This window comes from Microtus pennsylvanicus, chromosome 5 (assembly GCF_037038515.1).
Source record: "Microtus pennsylvanicus isolate mMicPen1 chromosome 5, mMicPen1.hap1, whole genome shotgun sequence".
NCBI classification, from domain to species: domain Eukaryota; kingdom Metazoa; phylum Chordata; class Mammalia; order Rodentia; family Cricetidae; genus Microtus; species Microtus pennsylvanicus.
This window is the reverse complement of record NC_134583.1, coordinates 89,284,000-89,303,661: the sequence shown is the minus strand read 5'-3', so window position 1 is coordinate 89,303,661 and position 19,662 is coordinate 89,284,000. Positions and strand designations below refer to the sequence as shown.

Sequence of the window (19,662 nt, the reverse complement as noted above, 5' to 3'; positions counted from 1 at the left end):
GTGTGTTTGGGTGTTGAGATAAGGCCTTCAGCTTTATCAGGTGGCAGCCTCTGGCCTTTTCTCCATAACCTGAGGTCTGCACCTTCTAAACCCCATCATGAACAAACACACCCAGGCCCCAGAGACACCCATGGCTCTGCTGCACACTCGGTAATGCTGACAGCACTGCCTGACCCATCTGGACTCTATCTGAGGGAGGTAATGTCAGCACCTGCTAAAATAGGAATAAACCGGTGTCGGGGCATCGTGAGCATTAGGTAAGGTTCAAGTATGGCTGTGATTGGAAGCAATGAGAACGTAAGCATTTAGGCACTAGTGCAATGAAGTCACATGAAGCATGAGTAATAAAAACTCAGAGACAGATATTGGGGTTCAACTTGAAGACAAGAAAAGCAAAGCAGCCAGCTGCTGTCTCTTACCTTGACTTCAGTCCGAAAATGGTGATCCTGCCTCCAGGAAACTCAAAATGAGGCTGAGAGCTGTCTCCTCCCGTTTTACAATCCTCTCTAGTTCTGGGATTAAGGAATTTAAGAAATTAAAAAACCAGCCAGGCAGTGGTGGCACATGCCTTTAATCTCAGCACTCAGGAGGCAGAGGCAGGTAGATCTTTTGTGAGTTCAAGGCCAGCCTGGTCTACAAGAGCTAGTTCCAGGATAGTCACCAAAGTTACAGAGAAATCTTGTCTCTATAAAGAGAAAGAAAGAAAGAAAGAAAGAAAGAAAGAAAGAAAGAAAGAAAGAAAGAAAGAAAGAAAGAAAGAAAGAAAGAAGACACTACTGACTGGTTTCTGTGATAAGCTAGTGTCATTAATGGTATGGGATTAAAGGTGTGTGTCACCACTGCCTGGTCTGTAAGGTTGACCAGTGTGGCTGTTTTACTTTTCTGATCCTCAGACAAGCTTTACTTATTAAAATACAAATGAAATGCCACTACAGTCACCCCAGTGCCAGCCTTCTTGGGCCTTGAGCAAGCAGGGAGAAGTGAATTAGACATAGAGACCAGAAAACAGCAAGGTTATAGTCATCGAGGGACTGAGCAGAGATCAAGTGCTGAAGTAGAACCCACACCTCATAGCCAATGGCAGGAAACATGGGGCACGAAGCAGCTACCACCTTTTCCTGGGGCTTCTGCTGGCATCTGGTGCACCTAGAAGTCTGAACAGGGCCAGAATTACACTGCTGTAGACAAGAGCTTAGCGAGGACAGGGAGAAGACAAGAGCTTCACGCTAGGTGTAGTGGTACACACATGTAATCCTAGCATGTGGGAGTAGAGGCAGGAGGACAGCTACAGAGCCTGAGGCCAGCTGGGGTTAGGTGAGGTCCTCCGTGGGGTGTGTGTGTGTTTAGCATCCTAATTTTATTGTGCTTAGGCCCAAACTCAGAGCTTTGTGCCTGCTAAGCTACTAATCTTTTTTTTTTTTTTCTTGTTTTTCGAGACAGGTTTCTCTAGCTTTTTGGTTCCTGTCCTGGAACTAGCTCTTGTAGACCAGGCTGGCCTCAAACTCACAGAGATCCACCTGCCTCTGCCTCCTGAGTGCTGGGATTAAAGGCGTGCGCCACCACCGCCTGGCTAAGCTACTAATCTTCCATCACCAATTAAAGAAGAGGAGGAAGAACAAAGAAAACAAGAAAATGTGGGAGCCGCTGGGCCCACATTGTGAATCCTGGAGATGAATTCAGGCAGTCAGGCTTTGTAGCAAGCATGCGCTTTCACTGCTGAGGCATCTCACCTGACTCTGTTTGGTTTGGTTGGAGGCAGGAGTGTTGTTTCTGGGGTTTTTGTTAGTTTGAAGATAAAGTCTCAACCAGGTAGTGTGGCACATGCCTTAAATCCCAGCACTTGGGAGGCAGAGGCAGGCAGACTTCTGTGAGTTTGAAGTCAGACTGATCTACAAAGAGAGTTCCAGGACAGCCAGTATTGTTACACAGAGAAACCCTGTCTCAAAAAAATAATCATCATCATCATCATCATCATCATCATCATCATTATTATTGGGTAATAATTACATTCACAATATTTAGTCCATATGTATGTGGCAAATTCAGAGAAAGTACTGTTTATTGAGTTCAAAGTTTTATACCTAAACCATTTTCTGTAATAACTTGTATTTCCTTCCTAAAAATGTCTTTTATACCTAAAAACATCTTTTTTTTCTTACAGAATACAGTATATTTTATTTGACCTAAATTTGCATATTTGAAAGTCCTTTCTTTCTCTTAATCCATATTTTGTTTAAATTTAAAAGTATTCTAAAGGCTGGAGCTATTCACTTAGTGTTAGGGTGCCTTTCTAGCATGCACAGATGTGGGTTTGAACCCCAGCACAACAAGAAAGCAAACAAATATTCTTTAACTTATATTGATCTTATTTTAAATCCAGACTTGCAGAGGGCTCTTTTGACTGCTTCTTATGTGTGGTGAAAATTGTTCTTTTCTTCTGGCAGTTCCTGGGCTCTATTAGCGCCATCTATTAGCGTCTGAAAAAGCCTGGGATAAAACTGGACTCGCTGAACATAGCGGACAATGAGGACTGCTGAGAAGTCAAGAACAATGGCACTGGGTTTTGATCCTACTGCATGTACTGGCTTTGTGGGAGCCTAGGCTGTTTGGATGTTCACCTTACTAGACCTGGAAGGAGGTGGGAGGTCCTTGGACTCCCCACAGGGCAGGGAACCCTGACTGCTCTTCAGGCTGACAGGGGGGAGTTAATTAGGGGAGAGGGAGGGAAATGGGATGGGAGGCAGTTGCAGGGAGGAGACAGAAATCTTTAATAAATAAATAATAATAATAAAAGAAAACCTGATAGCCTTACATTAGAAATAAAAACATCCAGGCTCCAAAGCTACAGAGAAACCCTGTCTCGAAAAAACCAAAAAAAAAAAAAAGAAAGAAAAAAGAAAAAAAAAAAGAAAGAAAGAAATAAAAACATCTTCTTAAACAACTTAAGCTTTTATGTTTTTCAACCTTATAAACTTTATCTCTTATGTAAGTTTTTTTCTGAATTTGGTAACAAGAAATATCATCTAGTCTTCACTCCCCATCAGAGATCCAAGAAGGATATAATATTACCTGAGTAAACAGGAATGCAGCGCAAGCAACTGCTATGAACTATAAAACTATAGAAATGACAGAGACAGTGAGACTGCATGGACAGTCACCCAGGTAACGTTGGGGCATCCATGTCTGGCCTACAGGCCTAGAATATCTGACAAACTTTTTTGTGAAGCAGGGATTTTGTTGTCTTGGCAACGTTCAGCAGTTGCTTATACAATTAGGACAGCACACTGTCAGCAGTCAAAGCAAGAGCAGTTTCTTGCCCAGTGCCTAGCTTTGCCACAATAAAAGCAAACTCCATATGGAGGTTCTTCAATGCCCATTTTTTTTTCCAAGACAGGGTTTCTCTATGTAACAGTCCTAACTGTCCTGGAGCTAGCTCTTGTAGACTAGGCTGGCCTCAACTCACAGAGACCCGCCTGCCTCTGCTTCCTGAGTGGTGGGATTAAAGGTGTGTGCACCACTGCCTGATCCCATCCTCGTATTTTGAAGTAGATTGGTACTGCCAGGAACAGAAGCATCTCACTGTCATGAAAAGCCTTGTTATTAAAATATCATAAATGCCACATTCAGTAGGTCTCTGAAGTATTTGAAGACTATCTAAAATATATCTCTGGGGGCTGGAGAGATGGCTCAGTGGTTATGAGCATTGCCTGCTCTTCCAAAGGTCCTGAGTTCAATTCCCAGCAGCCACATGATGGCTCACAACCATCTGTAGTGATGTCTGGTGCCCTTTTCTGGCCTCCAGGCATACACACAGACAAAAACATTGTATACATAATAAATAAATAAATATTTTTTAAAAAGGTTTTTAAAAAAATAAAATATATCTCTGTGTGAACTTTGAAAACATACCTAATATGACTACAAGTTTGATTGTTATAGATGAACAACTACTAACCTGATTTTCTTAATTATCCTAAAAGGTTCATAATAATAGCTTTCAAGGACTAGAATTTTACATTACATTTTTTTAATGAGCTGCATAGGTACAATATTTTAAACAAGAATAGAAACATACACAGTACAACAAAAACAAACTTGTATTATTATACAAAAATACATGCCAATGTTAATAAAATATTTGAGATTAATAGTTGCTTCTTAGTTAAAAGTAGATTCAATAATCTACCCTTTTAGTCTTTCATTGCTATACCCCCTTTTTCTTTTCAGAAAGAGATCCTTGAATCCAACCTCCCTTGCATAGTTTCCTCCCTTACCATGACCAGTAATAATTTGTAACCAACCCTCCCTAAATGATGACAAACATCCATAACCCACCAAATGACCAAAACCACCCACTCCATCTCTTGGAAATGTGGACATTGTGTTATCTAGACTGCTTCCTATTGTCTGGGGATGACAGCATCTTTAAGGGACCCTGAGAAAATTTGCATAATCGTCAAGTCCTGGGAGAGCTAACTGTATTATTTTTTTGTTTAGTCTTTGTGTGATGGGAAACTATAGAATCGATATGAAGTCCTGGCTGGAATAGTGGATGAAGCTAGACCATTTCAGCTAGAACTTTGAAGTAGTTCTGGATGCAGAATTTTGAGGAAATTGCAAGAGAGTCATTCTGAGGTTGGATCACTGGGCTACTTGTTTTCATTGCTGTCTGGTCCTTTTTTTCTGAAAACACAAACTTTTAAAGGTAACATAAACTTCTGCATTAATACAAGTATAGAATGTGCAATGTGCACAAGTCAGAGAAAGATGATTGTTGTTCTATGTGTGAGCAGGTAAAAGGCATCCGTCAACTTTAGAAGTCCTTTAGGACTGTATAACCAAACCTCTGTCCATGCAATATGAAAGGATGTCATGCAGTAATAAATCATGACAACTCTGTAGCCAACAAGATTTATCATGTCTCATGACATCTCAGAGCTGTTCCCACGTAGAGGGATCAGTATGTATGTCACCTATCCTGTGGTCTTTCTTGTTTTTTTTTATGTCTGTAGTCAAGCTTTTCAGGTCTCCCCCAATCAAATCTGATCTTCATTAATTTTGAAGGGAACCACAACTTTTTGTTTCCTATGGAAACATAGTCATAACTTCTCCCCTAATGCAACATACATTCTGACTTAAATTTTAAAGTTAAGACATTTAAAAAATAAATAGGTAGGTTTAATTTAGCAGTTTCCATAATCCAATGTCTCTCAGCAGCTATTGTTTTTTGTATGCTAACATTTTAAAAATTCAAAGTCGCTGGGTGGTGGCACACGCCTTTAATCCCAGCACTTGGGAGGCAGAGGCAGGCAGATCTCTGTGAGTTCAATACCAGCCTGGTCTTCAAGAGCTAGTTCCAGGACAGGCTCCAAAGCTACAGAGAAACCCTGTCTCAAAAAAACAAAAATAAAAAATTCAAAGTCAACAAAGTTGACAGGGTTGAGGCACCCTGTGTATTTCCCACCTGTGGCTTTTTTATATTAATTTACTCTTCCTTAAAAACTTTATTATTTTTTAACTATTTATTTATTTTTAAATATTTATTTATTTATTATGTATACAATAGTCTGTCTGTGTGTATGTCTGCAGGCCAGAAGAGGGCACCAGACCTCATTACAGATGGTTGTGAGCCACCATGTGGTTGCTGGGAATTGAACTCAGGACCCTTGGAAGAGCAGGCAGTGCTCTTAACCACTGAGCCATCACTCCAGCCCTAACTATTTATTTTTATGACTGTCTATACCCATTTTTTACTGTGTCTGTTTAAAGGTTTTCTAGGTCTGGACCACTTTACTGTGTGCCCGCAGCATTGTCTAACTGCAAGACAAACCTTAAATGGCCACCCAGCCGCCATGCAGCTCTGGTGCCTTGCTCTGCCTGCCCCCCCCCCCCCAGAGCCTCACCTTACCACCCCAGCTCAAGGGCTCTGCTGCACAGCAGGGCCTCCTCTGCTGGCTCAGGCCCTGTGTTATTCTTTTTTAAAAAATGCTGCAAGATCCCCGCGGCAGCAGGCAGCAGAAATGCTGTAGGTCCCAAATGGTGGTAGCCGGCCATGTGGTGGCAGGCAGCGGGCTCTGGGAGCAGCCAGTCCCAGGCAGAAATGGCTGCTGGTCCCAGAGCAGTGGTGGCGGGCCATGTGGCAGCAGGCAGCCGCCCCAGGCAGAGACGGCTGCTGGTCCCCAGCAATGGCTGGTCCCAGGCAGGGAGACACATGGTGGGCGGGCAGAAGACAGAAACATGGATAGGCACAACATGCATGCTAAACTGCCTCTCCGAGAGGAAGCTGAAGATCAGCCTGCCTCAGATGATGGGGAGGGGAATGGGTGTGGCTTGTCTCTTAAAGGGACCAAACCATAACGTTCCCAGGTCTTCCTTATAATAAAAAGCACATCAAGGAAGCAGAAAAGGAAGGGCCCAAGATAGAGGTGGGCAGGTCAGAGGTAATGGGAGTGGGCGTGGCTTGTCCCTTAAAGCGACAGGAAAGCACAACACCCTGTGTGGCTATTCAAGCCCTACACTGGGCACGATATATTGTACTCAGATTTCCTTCTGTCAGCCACCTCACAAATGACCACACAGAGACTTCTTATTAATTATGAAAGCTCACCCTGTAACTTAAGCTTATTCCTAACTAGCTTTTTTTTTTTTCCGAGAAAGGGTTTCTCTGTGCAACAGCCCTAGCTGTCCTGGAATTCGCTTGAATTCCTTCTGTAGCCCAGGCCGGCCTTGAACTCAGAGAGATCCGCCTGGCCTCTGCCTCTGCCTCCCAAGTGCTGGGATTAAAGGCGTGCTCAACCACCGCCCGGCTCACCACCCAGCTTCTAATTTGCTCTTATAACTTAAATTAACCCGTTTATGTTAATCTACATTCTATCAAGCAGTGTTACTCTCTCTTCCATCTTCACCTCCTGTTTCCTCTCCATGCCTCTGGCATCTCCTGCACGTGTGCCTAGATTCTTCCTCCTCTTCCTGTCTCTCCCCAGGAATCCCACCTATACCAACTGCCTAGCTATTGGACATTCAGCCTTTCATTACACCAATCACAGCAATACACCTACACACAGTGTAGAAATATCCTATAACAAGCTGGGCGGTGGTGGCGCACGCCTTTAATCCCAGCACTCGGGAGGCAGAGGCAGGCGGATCTCTGTGAGTTCGAGACCAGCCTGGTCTACAAGAGCTAGTTCCAGGACAGGCTCCAAAAAACCACAGAGAAACCCTGTCTCGAAAAACCAAAAAAAAAAAAAAAAAAAAAAAAAAAAAAAAAAAAAAAGAAGAAGAAGAAGAAAAAATATCCTATAACAGATGCTTGCCAGATCTCAGCATTTGGGAGGTAGAAGGAGAATTAGAAATTCAAGGTTAGGGCTAGAGAGATGGCTCAGTGGTTAAGAGCATTGCCTGTTCTTCCAAAGGTCCTGAGTTCAATTCCCAGCAACCACATGGTGGCTCACAACCATCTGTAAAGAGGTCTGGTGCCCTCTTCTGGCCTTCAGGCATACAGACAAAATATTGTATACATAATAAATAGATAAATATTTTAAAAAAAAAAGAAAAGAAATTCAAGGTTATCCTCAATTACATAGTGAGTTTGAGGCCAACCTGGGTACCTCCCACCTTCCCCAAATATAAAGCAGTTATGGGGAATCCAAACAGCTCTAAACATTGTGACTTCAGTGCCTCTGTCATGATCCAACTTTTTTTTTTAAAGATTTATTTATTATATATACAAGTTCCTTCCATGTGTGCCTGCAGGCCAAAAGAGGGCATGAGATCTCATTATAGATGGTTGTGAGTCACCATGTGGTTGCTGGGAATTGAACTCAGGACCTCTGGAAGAGCAGCCAGTGCTCTTAACCACTGAGCCATCTCTCCAGCCCATGATCCAACTTTTTCAGCATCAGAAAATGTCAATCACCCAGCCAATTGCTCACAGGGATGCAGGGAATTTAACTTGGCTCTTCTGGCACACTTTGAACGCAATGAAAATTGGGTGAGTTAGGCTCTATGGCTGGAACCTGTAGTTCCAGATACTCAGGAGGCTGAGGCAGGAGGATGTTTTCAGGCCAAAAGTTCAGTCTTGGCAACACAGTGGAGACCGTGGCTCAAAATAATTCATAAAATAGCTAGGAGGTGGCTCAAGCCTTTAATCCCAGCACACAGGGAGCAGGAAGCAGAAACAGGCCGAGGTCTGTGAGTTCAAGGCCAGCCTGGTCTACTGAGTGAGTTCCAGGACAGCCAAGGCTACACAGAGAAACCCTATTTCGAAAGGAAAAAAAAAAGAGGCTTAAATGAATGTAAAGAAGAGGAACGGGGCAGAAGTTTCGGAGATCTGTAAGTAGGGTTTATGTTGGGGTGAGGTGGGTTCAATTACACACCAAGATGAGGTCTGCTGGTAAAACCTCCCCAAACAACCAGCCAATTATTCTCTACCTAGATCTGCGCTTTACCAATGACCTAGAACTTGTCAGACACTCCCTTAACCACGCCCCCAGGCCAAGAACAGCTGTGTCACTTGCGACAAGGTCCCTGGACCTGAAGAAGGGCGCAGGCCCGAGCCGGGCCGTGGCAGCTGGCCGAACACACGGAGCGGGGACAGGACGACGCGCAGGAGGAGGAGCTTGCCGCGAGCTCGCTGTCATGTCGCGCCAGGCAAAGGATGACTTCCTGCGGCACTACACCGTCTCAGACCCCAGGACCCACCCCAAAGGCTACACGGAGTACAAAGTAACCGCGCAGGTGAGGTGGGACTCAGCGGGAGACCTCGCCCTTTTAAGCAGCCCAGACCCGTGTGGTGCCTTAAAGGCAAAGAGCTGTAGGGAGGTCGCAGTTGGGCCTGCAAAAATGGGTTTCCCCTTTAAGAGCAGCCTGAGGCAGGAGACGTAAGGTTCCTCACCACCTGGGGCGGGGCTGAGGTCACTTTTAAAGCCGGTGGACGTGGACGTGTACCCCTTGCCGGGCCAGGCTGGCGTCCCCGCCCTACTGCTAAAGCTATCTGGACGCGGTCCTTCCCTAATCACTTGGAGTAACTTTTGGTTATTAGCTCTGTTAGATACATAAAAGCCCCCCCCCTTTTCTTTTCTTTTCTTTTTCCTTTTCTTTCTTTCTTTCTTTCTTTCTTTCTTTCTTTCTTTCTTTCTTTCTTTTTTTTTTTTTTGAGACAGAGTCTCTCTACACAGCCCTGGCTGTCCTGGAACTCACTATGTAGAATAGGGTGGCGTCGAAGACACAGAGAGTGCTGGGATTAGAGGCTCAACCGCTATGCCCGACTATAAAAGCCCTTTCCAAGCGTTCTTTTTTTCATTGAAAAATATGTGTTTGTGTGGTTTAAAAAAGCTCACGCAATCCAAAAGGACTGAAAAAGTCTCCATCTCCACGACTGTCTCAGGAAGTAAATAAAAGCAGAAGTTCGTGTTTGTAACTAATACTTAAAATGAGCACATAGAGAGGGGCATGGTGGAAACTGTAAAAATAAATCATCATGAAAGAATGCCTTTAGAATTTTACCGGGCCTGTAACCATGGAGGCCTCCGGCGGGAGAAGCCGGTGTTCGCTTTCTTGTGCCTCCTTCCAGCTAGGCAACTGTTTTGATTAGTGCACTGGTCAGCTGTTAGGAGGCAAACACATAAAAACTCCCAAGGCGATCTAAGTCAGAATCCTGGGTGTCTGGGGATTGCGCTTCTGCCCAAGAACTTCTTTTTCCTCATGCCAAAAAAAAAAAAAAAAAAAAAAAAACCAAAGTAATTGTCCCTAGGAAGATGTCTGGAGGGAGGAAGGATTCCAAAGCATTTATAACCCTTTCTCACACGTCTCCCCTTAGCTTTTTAGACCTGGTCACAGTGCATTACACATGCATATATTTTTTTCCTTTTTTCAGTGCTAGGGATTGAACCCTGATGCCAGACAAATGTACCATGCGTACCCCTCTCAACTTACCGTGTGGCTGAAGATGATCTGGGCCACACTCTGTGCTGGGATCCTGTGTGCCACCACGCCCTGTTCCTCCTTGTCTTTTGAAGATTTATTTACTTAAATATTTTTCTTTCTTTCTTTTCAAGACAGGATTTCTCTGTGTAACAGTCCTGGCTGTCCTGGAACCCACTTTGTAGACCAGGCCTGCCTCTGCTTCCCGAGTGCTGGGATTAAAAAGCAGATAACATCTGGCTTATTTACTTAAATTTTTAAAAATCTTTTAGTTTTTTTAGTTATATTTTACATATATGGGTGTTTTATCTGCGTGTATATCTGTGCCCTGTGCATGCAGTGCCTGAGGACAGAGAGGGTAGTGGATCCCTGTGGATTGGAATTACAGGCCATTGTGTACCTCCCCCCATGTTGGTGCTGGGAATAAAATTTAGGTCCTTTGGAGAAGCAGCCAGTGTCCTAACCTCTGAGCCATCTCTCCAGCTCCAGATTTATTTATTTACCTTTATTTTCTTTTTTTTTTTTTTTTTTTTTTGGTTTTTTTTTTGGGGGGGGGGTTTCGAGACAGGGTTTCTCTGTGGTTTTGGAGCCTGTCCTGGAACTAGCTCTTGTAGACCAGGCTGGTCTCTGCCTCCTGAGTGCTGGGATTAAAGGCGTGCGCCACCACCGCCCCCTTTATTTTCTATGTATTAGTGTTTTGCCTGCATGTATGTATGTGCACCAAGTACATGTCTGGTGAGCTCAAAGTTTCTAAAGGTATAGACTCTCCTGGAGTTGGAGTTAGAAATGACTTTGATCTGCCATGTGAGTGCTGGGAACCAAACTCAGACCCTCTGCTGGAGCAGCAAATGCATTTAACTGCTGGATCATCTAGCCTGCCCCTTTTCTTTTTTTTCTTAATTGATGCGTATGTTTGTTGAATGCATATCAGAACTCTGTGTGGTTGGCTGTGGAGGTCAGAAGGCACATCAGATCCCGTGGGTGCTCTTCTGGGCACTAAACTCTGGTCCTTGCAAGATCAGGATGTGCTCGTACCTACTGAGCCATCGCTCCAGTCCCCATCCTTAGCCTTTAAATAGGCATCTTAATCATGTCTGACTTGCTGAGGTCTAGAAAACAGAAAGGATGTTTTGAAAACTTATCGATTTCAAACTGTACATTTGCTGTACAACTTCCAGAAACATAACAGTGCACACCAAGTGTTCCTTCTGTCTCAGGCCAATTCACTCTGCCAGAGTGCCCAGCCTAGTGTTGCTTCTGTCTTCATGGGTATGTGACCTCGGGGCTGCTCCCTGAACAAAGAACTGGACCCCAGGACAGACTCTTGTTTCTTTAGAGAAGTGGGGAGCTCTTTGTTTTCTGAATACCAGGACTTGGCCCCAGGAAGGAACTGGAATGGAAGCAGAGAGCTACAGCAGGCTGTCTTGGACTGCCAGCCCCCGAATCATGACACAGAAACTTATTATTAATTACAAAAGCTTGGCCTATAGCTTAGGCTTGTTTCTAACTAGCTCTTAAGACTTAAATTAACCCATTTAGTCGGACGGTAGTGGCACATGCCTTTAATCCCAGTACTCAGGAGGCAGAAGCAGGTGGATCTCTGTGAGTTTGAGGCCAGTCTGGGCTATAGAACAAGTTCCAGGACAGCTAGGGCTGTTATACAGAGAAATCCTGTCTCGAAAAAACAAAAACAAAAAATTTAACCCATTTATATTAATCTATGAGCAGCTGTCACATAGCTTGTGACTTTTACCTCTCCTCTTGCTTGTCCTGGTTCCTCTGCATCCAGTTGGCAACTCCCACTTTCTTTTTTCCAGAGCTCTTTCTGTTCAGAAGTCCCACCTATAACTCCTGCCTCGTATTGGCTGGTTAGCTTTTTATTAAACTAATCACAGTGACACATCCGTAGACAGTGACACATCTGTTCACAGTGTAATCAAATATCTCACTATAGAGAGCCAGGCCTGGTGGCACATGACTTACTCCCAAGCGTTCAAGAGGCAGAAACAGGCAAATCTCCGTGAGTTTGAAGACAACCAAATCTACATAGCAAGTTCAAGGCCTGCCAGACTTACATAGGGAGACTTTGCCCCCCCTTCCAAAAAAGACCAACTTAAAAAAACATAAATTTGGTGGGTGATGGTGGTAGCGAATGCCTTTAAGTCCAGCACTTGGGAGGCAGAGGCAAGTGGATCTCTGAGTTCTAGCCTGGTTGGCAGACTTAGTTCTAAGACACCCACGGGTACACAGGGAAACCCTGACTCAAAAAAAAGAAAAACATAAAGTATGGGGCTATCTAAACAGATGTTGTTTTGTTGTTTTTGGTTTGGTTTTTGGTTTTTTTCGAGACAGGGTTTCTCTGTGTAACAGTTCTGGCTGTCCTAGAACTGGTTTTGTAGACCAGGATGGTCTCGAACTCACATAGATCCATATGCCTCTGCCTCCCAAGTGCTGGGATTAAAGATGTGCACCACCATAGCCCAGCTCCTAGACAGAAATCTAGTATCCTCACATTTCCCAGATGAAGATACAGGTGTATAACAGAAATTTTTCTCAAGAAGCTGAGCATGTAACTCAATGGAAGAGTGCTAACCTAGGTCTCAAGAAATCCTGAGTTCAATCCTTAGTACCAAAAATAAATAATAAAATATCTGAATCTAGTGGTGTAGACCTATAGTCCTGGCACCTAGGAAGCAGTGGTAAAAGTGTTAGGAATATAAGGCCATCCTCTGTTACACAGCCAATGTGAGGCCAGCCTGGGCTACAGGAGACCGTATGTCCAGAAACCAAAAAGAAAACTTACTCAAAACCTTAAATCCAGCTGGACGGTGGTGGCGCACGCCTTTAATCCCAGCACTCGGGAGGCAGAGGCGGGCAGATCTCTGTGAATTCGAGGCCAGCCTGGTCTACAAGAGCTAGTTCCAGGACAGGAACCAAAAAGCTACAGAGAAACCCTGTCTTGAAAATAAAAAAAATAAACAAATAAAAAAAAACACCTTAAATCCAGGATCTCCAGGATTCGGAGGTCTCAGGGCTCCCTCAACTTGGAGGGTAACGCAGGACTGGGTGTCAGGCTCCAGTCTCACCTGGCTCTCGCCTTTCTTTTTTCAGTTCATCTCAAAGAAGGACCCAGAGGACATCAAAGAGGTAAGGCTCCTGGGTATACAGATCCAGCATCACTCAGGGACAGTTGGTAAATTCAAGGACCTGCCTTCTTCCCTGGCCTGTGCTGGAGAGGGTGTGTGCTGTCCTTCTCAGCCCCTAGGACACACTGCGCATGGGAAGGTTACTTTCCATCCATGCTGGCCCAGGTCAAGTCTCACATACCTTACAGGTTGTAGTCTGGAAGCGATACAGTGACTTCCGTAAGCTGCATGGGGACTTGGCCTATACTCACCGCAACCTCTTCCGGCGGCTAGAAGAGTTTCCGGCTTTCCCCCGTGCTCAGGTGTTTGGTGAGTATTGTATCTGAACCCCTGACCCCAGTATGCAGGCAGATTTAGGCAAAGGGGACCTGGACTGGTGGAGGCTGGTGAGTGTGGTCCGCTACCCTGAACAGACTTTTGGAAAACTGGATGGGCTTACTGAGATAATCTTACTGAGATATGGGGAAACTGAGGTCAGAGCAACCTCCCGCTTTTATGTGTTGGGTTGTTAACAATTTCCATGAAGATGAGGCTCAGCGAGGTAGAGGGCTTTTGTCTGAGCCTTAGCCCGTTTTCTGTGCAGTAACAATACCACAGACTGGATGCCTTATTTATACAGAATGGGGGCTTATTTTGATTTATGGCTCTGGTCCAAGGTTCAGAGGCCACATCTGCTGATGGCTCTGTGGCTGGCACAGCCTCAGGGTGTATCACATGGAGAGAGTCAGGGGAGAACACGAGTGCCAGAACCAAGCTAGTTTTTATAGCAAAGAACCAGGAGTTCTTTAACCCATTAATCACCAGAGTTCTCAGACTCATGTGGGTGCTCCTATGCAATGAAGTGAAAAGTTATTGGCAGGTCATGCCAGGCCGAGGAGACCATCATGAGGACTGAGGTGGTGCAGGCCGTGCTCCCAGCACACTGACTGTGGGAGTTAGATTTCTCGGGCTGTAGCTTTTGGGTTTTGTTGTTTTCTTTTGGGTTTTGGTTGTTTGTTTGGTTGGTTGGTTTTTTTGAGACAGGGTTTCTCTTTGTAGCCCTGGCTGTCATGTAACTCCTACTGGGATCAAAGGCCCCACAACACCCAGCTTTTTTTTTCCTGCTTTTTTGAAGCAAGTTCTCAAATGTTGTCCAGGCTAGCCTTGACCTTCTGATGGTCCTCCCATCTCAGCCTCCCAAGTACAGGGTTGACAGGTGTGTGGTCAGTATGCCCAGCAGTGAAACAGCCTTTTGCTTTGTAAGCTTAGGCAAGTTGCCTCCCTTCTCTGAACTTTTCATTTCTCCTGATTACATCTAAGCCTCCTCAAATGATCTATTTTTGTTTGTTTTTTTGCTTGTTTTTGTTTTTCTTTTTTTAAAATATTTATTTATTATGTATACAATATTCTGTCGGTATGCCTGAAGGCCAGAAGAGGGCGCCAGACCTCTTTACAGATGGCTGTGAGCCACCATGAACTCAGGACCTTTGGAAGAGCAGGCAATGCTCTTAACCACTGAGCCATCTCTCCAGCCCCTTGTTTTTGTTTTTCAAAGACTGGGTTTCTCTGTAGCTCTGGAGCCTATCCTGGCACTTGCTCTGTAGACCAGGCTGGTCTCGAACTCACAGAGATTCACCTGTCTCTGCCTCCCGAGTGCTGGGATTAAAGGTGTGCGCCACCACTACCTGGCTCAAAAGGCCTTTCTTGCCAGACATAATAGCACATGCCTTTAATCCCAGCACACAGAAGGCAGCAGTAGGTAGATCTCTGAGTTTGAGGTCTGCATAGCAAGTTCCAGGCTAGCCAGAAGCCAGAGCTATTTAATGAGACATTGTCATTAAAAACAGACAAACTTGCATGCCTTGCCTCCTTGTCTGTGGTATGATACCCTTGAGAACAGGGAATTTGTTTCTCTTGCTAACCTGAAGCCAGCAGAAAGCAAGTGCTCATTACACATCTGGAGAAAGAGTGAACAGGGAGGGTGATGCCTGCAGGAGGAGCGAGAGATTAGTGGGAGAATGGGGAGTCCAGCAGGCTGCTTAGTACTTCTCAGGCAGAGCCAGGACATTGGGCTTCTCCCCAGAAGCCCCATGGTCACTGCTGCTCTCTTGTCCGGGATCTGCAGGGCGGTTTGAAGCCTCCGTGATTGAAGAGAGGCGCAAGGGTGCAGAGGACCTGCTGCGCTTCACAGTACCCATCCCTGCACTCAACAACAGCCCCCAGCTCAAGGAGTTTTTCCGGGTAAATCCATCTGCTCTCCCCACTTCCCTAGCGCCTGCCTGTTCCGCTTCCCTCCCTGGCTGCACCCCTGACTCTTCACCCCTGCTGGACTTTGTCTCCTGCAGGGTGGAGAGGTAACGCGGCCCTCTGAGGTGTCCAGGGACCTGCGCATCCTGCCACCCCCTCTCATCCCCACACCACCTCCTGATGAGCCCCGGCTCCTCCAGCCACTGCCTGCAGAAAGGAGGGGCCAGGAGGAGCTGGATGTACCAGGTATACATCAGGTCCTCCCCATGAGGGAGAAGTATAGGGTGGGCAGTTCTACCACTCTCCTGGGGACACCTCTGGACAGGTCATTTTTTTTTTTGAATTGTGGTTTGCTAATCTGTCAAATACACCCAAACCTAATAGTGGCCTGTCTGTACCCTTGGTTGCTACAAGGATTACTCAAGACAGAGATTCTGTTTTGAGAGCTGAGAAGCAGTAGGTGCAGGCATTAATGTTCCCCTGGTTTCTCCTCAGTGGATCCCCTGCCGTCTAGTCCTGCCCAGGAGGCCTTGGATCTTCTCTTCAGCTGTGGCAGCACTGAGGAAGCATCCAGCTCCCCAGCCCGAGGTCCCCTCTCTGACGCCGAACTTGCCCTTTTTGACCCTTACTCCAAAGAGGGTAAGGAGCAGGTGTTGGGTGTGAGAAGCTAAGGGGCAGGAAGGGAGTACATGCCATCTCTGTAAGCCCCTTGGCATGGCTGCCCTGAAGCCAGGTGGCAGCCTCCATGTCCATGAAAAATATTGAGCAGCTGTGGAGAAAAGAGCTGATCCCTCCTCTCTGAGCAGAACCTGGGTAGCACAGCATCATAGTGTCCTTGCTCATGGGCCTGCTGCGGCTGGCCATGGTAGCACACGCCCTGAATCCCAGCATGCGAGAGACAGAAGCAGAGGCAGGAGGATCTCTATGAATTCGAAGCTGGCACGGTCCACATCACAGTTCAGGTCAGGGAGGGTTACATAGTCTCAACAAGCAAACTAAACACACAGAAAATGGGACCTTGCCCCAGTAAGGTCCTGAAAGGCAGTAGGCACTAGAATTCCCATGGTGACCTGGGGACCATCAGAGTCAGGGTACTGAGCTCCTACTCCAAATCCTAGCAAAGAGACAATGAAGCTTTCCTTACCCTGAAACTCACCCACTTCACGCTGTGACCACAGCGGGGTGTTAGGACGCGACTCAGCTGATAGAGTGCTTGGCTGGCGTGCATGGAGTCCTGGACTCAATGTCTAGTGCACTTTACAGGTCTCTCTGTGTAGCCCAGGCTGTCCTGGGACTCACTCTGTAGACCAGGCTGGCCTGGAGCTCACTCTGTAGACCAGGCTGTCCTGGGACTCACTCTGTAGACCAGGCTGGCCTGGAGCTCACTCTGTAGACCAGGCTGGCCTGGAACTCACTCTGTAGACCAGGCTGGCCTGGAGCTCACTCTGTAGCCCAGGCTGTCCTGGGACTCACTCTGTAGACCAGGCTGGCCTGGAGCTCACTCTGTAGACCAGGCTGGCCTGGGACTCACTCTGTAGCCCAGGCTGGCCTGGAACTCACTCTGTAGACCTGGCTGGCCTGGAGCTCACTCTGTAGACCAGGCTGGCTTCAAATTCAGAGATCCATCTGCCTCTGCCTCCTGAGTGCTGGGATCAAAGGCGCCACCACCACCCAGCTTTTATTTCAAACAAGGGCCTTTAAAATGGCTCTGTGGATAAAGATACGAGCCAACATGCCTAACGACTTGGACTCATGTGGTGAAAGGACAGAACAGATTCCAGTAAGTTGCCCTCCAACCTACACACACATACACACACACACACACACACACACACACACATAAGTGTAATATTTTCTTTAAACATTTCTTTTTTTTACATTTATTTATTTATTTATTTATTTTATGTATGTGAGTATTCTATTGACTTTATGCCAGAAGAGATCAGATCCCATTATAGGTGGTTGTGAGCCACCATGCGGTTGCTGGGAATTGAACTCAGGACCTCTGGAAGAGCAGCCAGTGCTCTTAACTGTTGAGTTATCTCTCCAGCACCATGTAATACTTTTTTTCAATAAAAAAGCTGGCTATGGTGGCACATACCTTTGATCCCAACATTCAGGGAGTTAAAGATAGGCAGATATGTGAACTGAAGATCAGCCTAGTTGCCGGGCGATGGTGGCGCACGCCTTTAATCCCAGCACTCAGGAGGCAGAGGAAGGTGGATCTCTGTGAGTTCGAGGCCAGTCTGGTCTACAAGAGCTAGTTCCAGGACAGGAACCAAAAAGCTACGGAGAAACCCTGTCTCGAAAAATCCCAAAAAAAAAAAAAAAGATCAGCCTAGTCTACATAGCAAATTACAGAAAAGCCAGGCCCACATAGTGAGACCTTGTCTTTAATAAAACAAATAAAAGAGGTGAAGTGGCACATGGCTGGATCCCAGCACTAGACAGGCAGAGGCAGAAAGACCAGAAGCTCAAGGCCATGGGTCAGTAAGTCTCGGGTTGAGAGCACTTGTCTCATGAGCCTGGCAACCTGAGTTCCATCCCCAGAATCCACTTAGGGTGAAAAAAAAAACCCTCCCAAAACTTGTTCCCTGGCCTCTACATGGGTGCCACAGCACACTCATGCCTGCGCTTGCTCGTGTGTGCAACAGCAATGATAAACCAGCCTTTCCAAAAGCTCCTCAGCCAGACCAAGCAAACAGAACGCAACTGGTTTGCTCTACTCAAGTGAATTCTGTATTTCCAGGCTCTGGTCACCTCCAGTGGGGACAGTTTGGTAAACTAATGAACAAAATAAGCTTGGGCTGGACCCTGGGAAAGGCCTGTCTGGCTTGAATCCTTCCTGTTTTATTATAGAGAGTACAGGCACTAGCCCCACCCACACCAGTGAGCTAGCAGCCATGGAGGTACAGTCCAAAAGGCTGGACCAGGAACCCTGGGAGCCAGGAGGACAGGAGAAGGGAGAGGCTGAAGATGGAGAACCTGCCCCAGCTTATCTGAGCCAGGCCACAGAGCTCATCACTCAAGCGCTGCGGAAAGAGAAGGCTGGCGCCTATGCCGCTGCACTCCAAAACTACCAAGATGGGGTGCACATCCTGCTCCAGGGCGTCTCGGGTGAGTATGGCGGTAAGGAAGACGGGGACTGTTGGGAAGATGGCACAGTGGGTAGAGTGCTTGTCGTGCCAGCATGAGGGACTGAATTAGAGTGCCCAGAACCCACACAGAGGCATGCGACAGCATGCTCAGGGACCATGTGTTCCTATGGCAAGGTGGCAGGCAAAGACAGAAACAGCGCTAGTGAGCCTAGCATGTGCAGCAGAGAACAGACATGATGGAAGGAGACCTACATCTGAGGTTCACCACTGACCTCACACATACAAAGTATTTTAAGAAAACAAAGAAGGTCCAGGAGCCTTCATTTCTCACAGAGACCTTGGGCAGAATTTTCTTTCCCTTTTTTTTTTTAAAATATTTATTTATTTATTTATTACGTTTACAATATTCTGTCTGTGCGTATGCCTGCAGGCCAGAAGAGGGCACCAGACCCCATTACAGATGGTTGTGAGCCACCAAGTGGTTGCTGGGAATTGAACTCAGGACCTTTGGAAGAGCAAGCAATGCTCTTAACCTCTGAGCCATCTCTCCAGCCCTTTTCTTTCCCTTTTTAACAGCCACATAAAATGGGAAAGAGCCAGGGCAGGGGGAGGTACATTCTGAAGGGACTGGGCCTTCTGCTCTCTCAGGTGACCCATCCCCTGCCCGCCGGGAAGGTGTGAAGAAGAAGGCAGCTGAGTACCTGAGGCGGGCCGAGACCCTCCAAGCGCACTTGCCTTGAGGGCACCCTTCCTGGGATGTCAACTCCAGCACTGCCAGCCTTCCCTTCTTTCCTTGGGACCCGGTCTTGTTTCCCTGCTCTTGTAACCCAGGGTCGGTATTAACTGGATCAAGTATGAGAAAAGCAAAGACTTCTCAGCTTTGACCTGCCTGCCTCCTTGGAATCAGACTTGAACTTCCGGTCCCGCCAGTCTCTGCTTTATGTGAGTGGCATCTGGGCCACAAATCTGTCAGCTCACCCACCTAGAGCCAGGGTCTGCAGCCTGCAGTCTGCGCCAGACCTGGCCCACTGCCTTTTTTTGTAAGGCCGTCAAGCTACAAGGGTTTTTCCTTTTGTTTTTGTTTTTTTGGTTTTGTTTTTTTGTTAATGGTTGGTTAGAAGGAAAAGGATTCTTGGACCAATTTATAAAATTTAAATGTGTGTGAATAAAAATGAGTCAGAACATGACCAGGTCCCTTTGCTTATACTGTCTATGGTTGAGTTTACATTGTACCAACTGAGTTGAGTAAATTGTGTCTAGAAAATCATGTC

General features: G+C 46.2%; 2 protein-coding genes across 2 annotated transcripts in view; one reads left to right on the top strand and one right to left on the bottom strand.

Moving 5' to 3' along the window:
• Nucleotides 1-19,662, bottom strand: part of LOC142850117 (sororin-like) — a 92,098-nt gene that overhangs the window by 27,027 nt on the left and 45,409 nt on the right. The gene's annotated exons all lie outside the window — the stretch shown is intronic.
• On the top strand, nt 8,503-19,578 carry Snx15 (sorting nexin 15). The gene is made up of 8 exons (XM_075973230.1): nt 8,503-8,736; nt 13,033-13,068; nt 13,256-13,376; nt 15,172-15,287; nt 15,392-15,539; nt 15,789-15,932; nt 18,153-18,410; nt 19,040-19,578. Exons 1-8 carry the CDS (start codon nt 8,638-8,640, stop codon nt 19,129-19,131), a joined length of 1,014 nt encoding a protein of 337 aa, XP_075829345.1. The 5' UTR covers nt 8,503-8,637; the 3' UTR covers nt 19,132-19,578.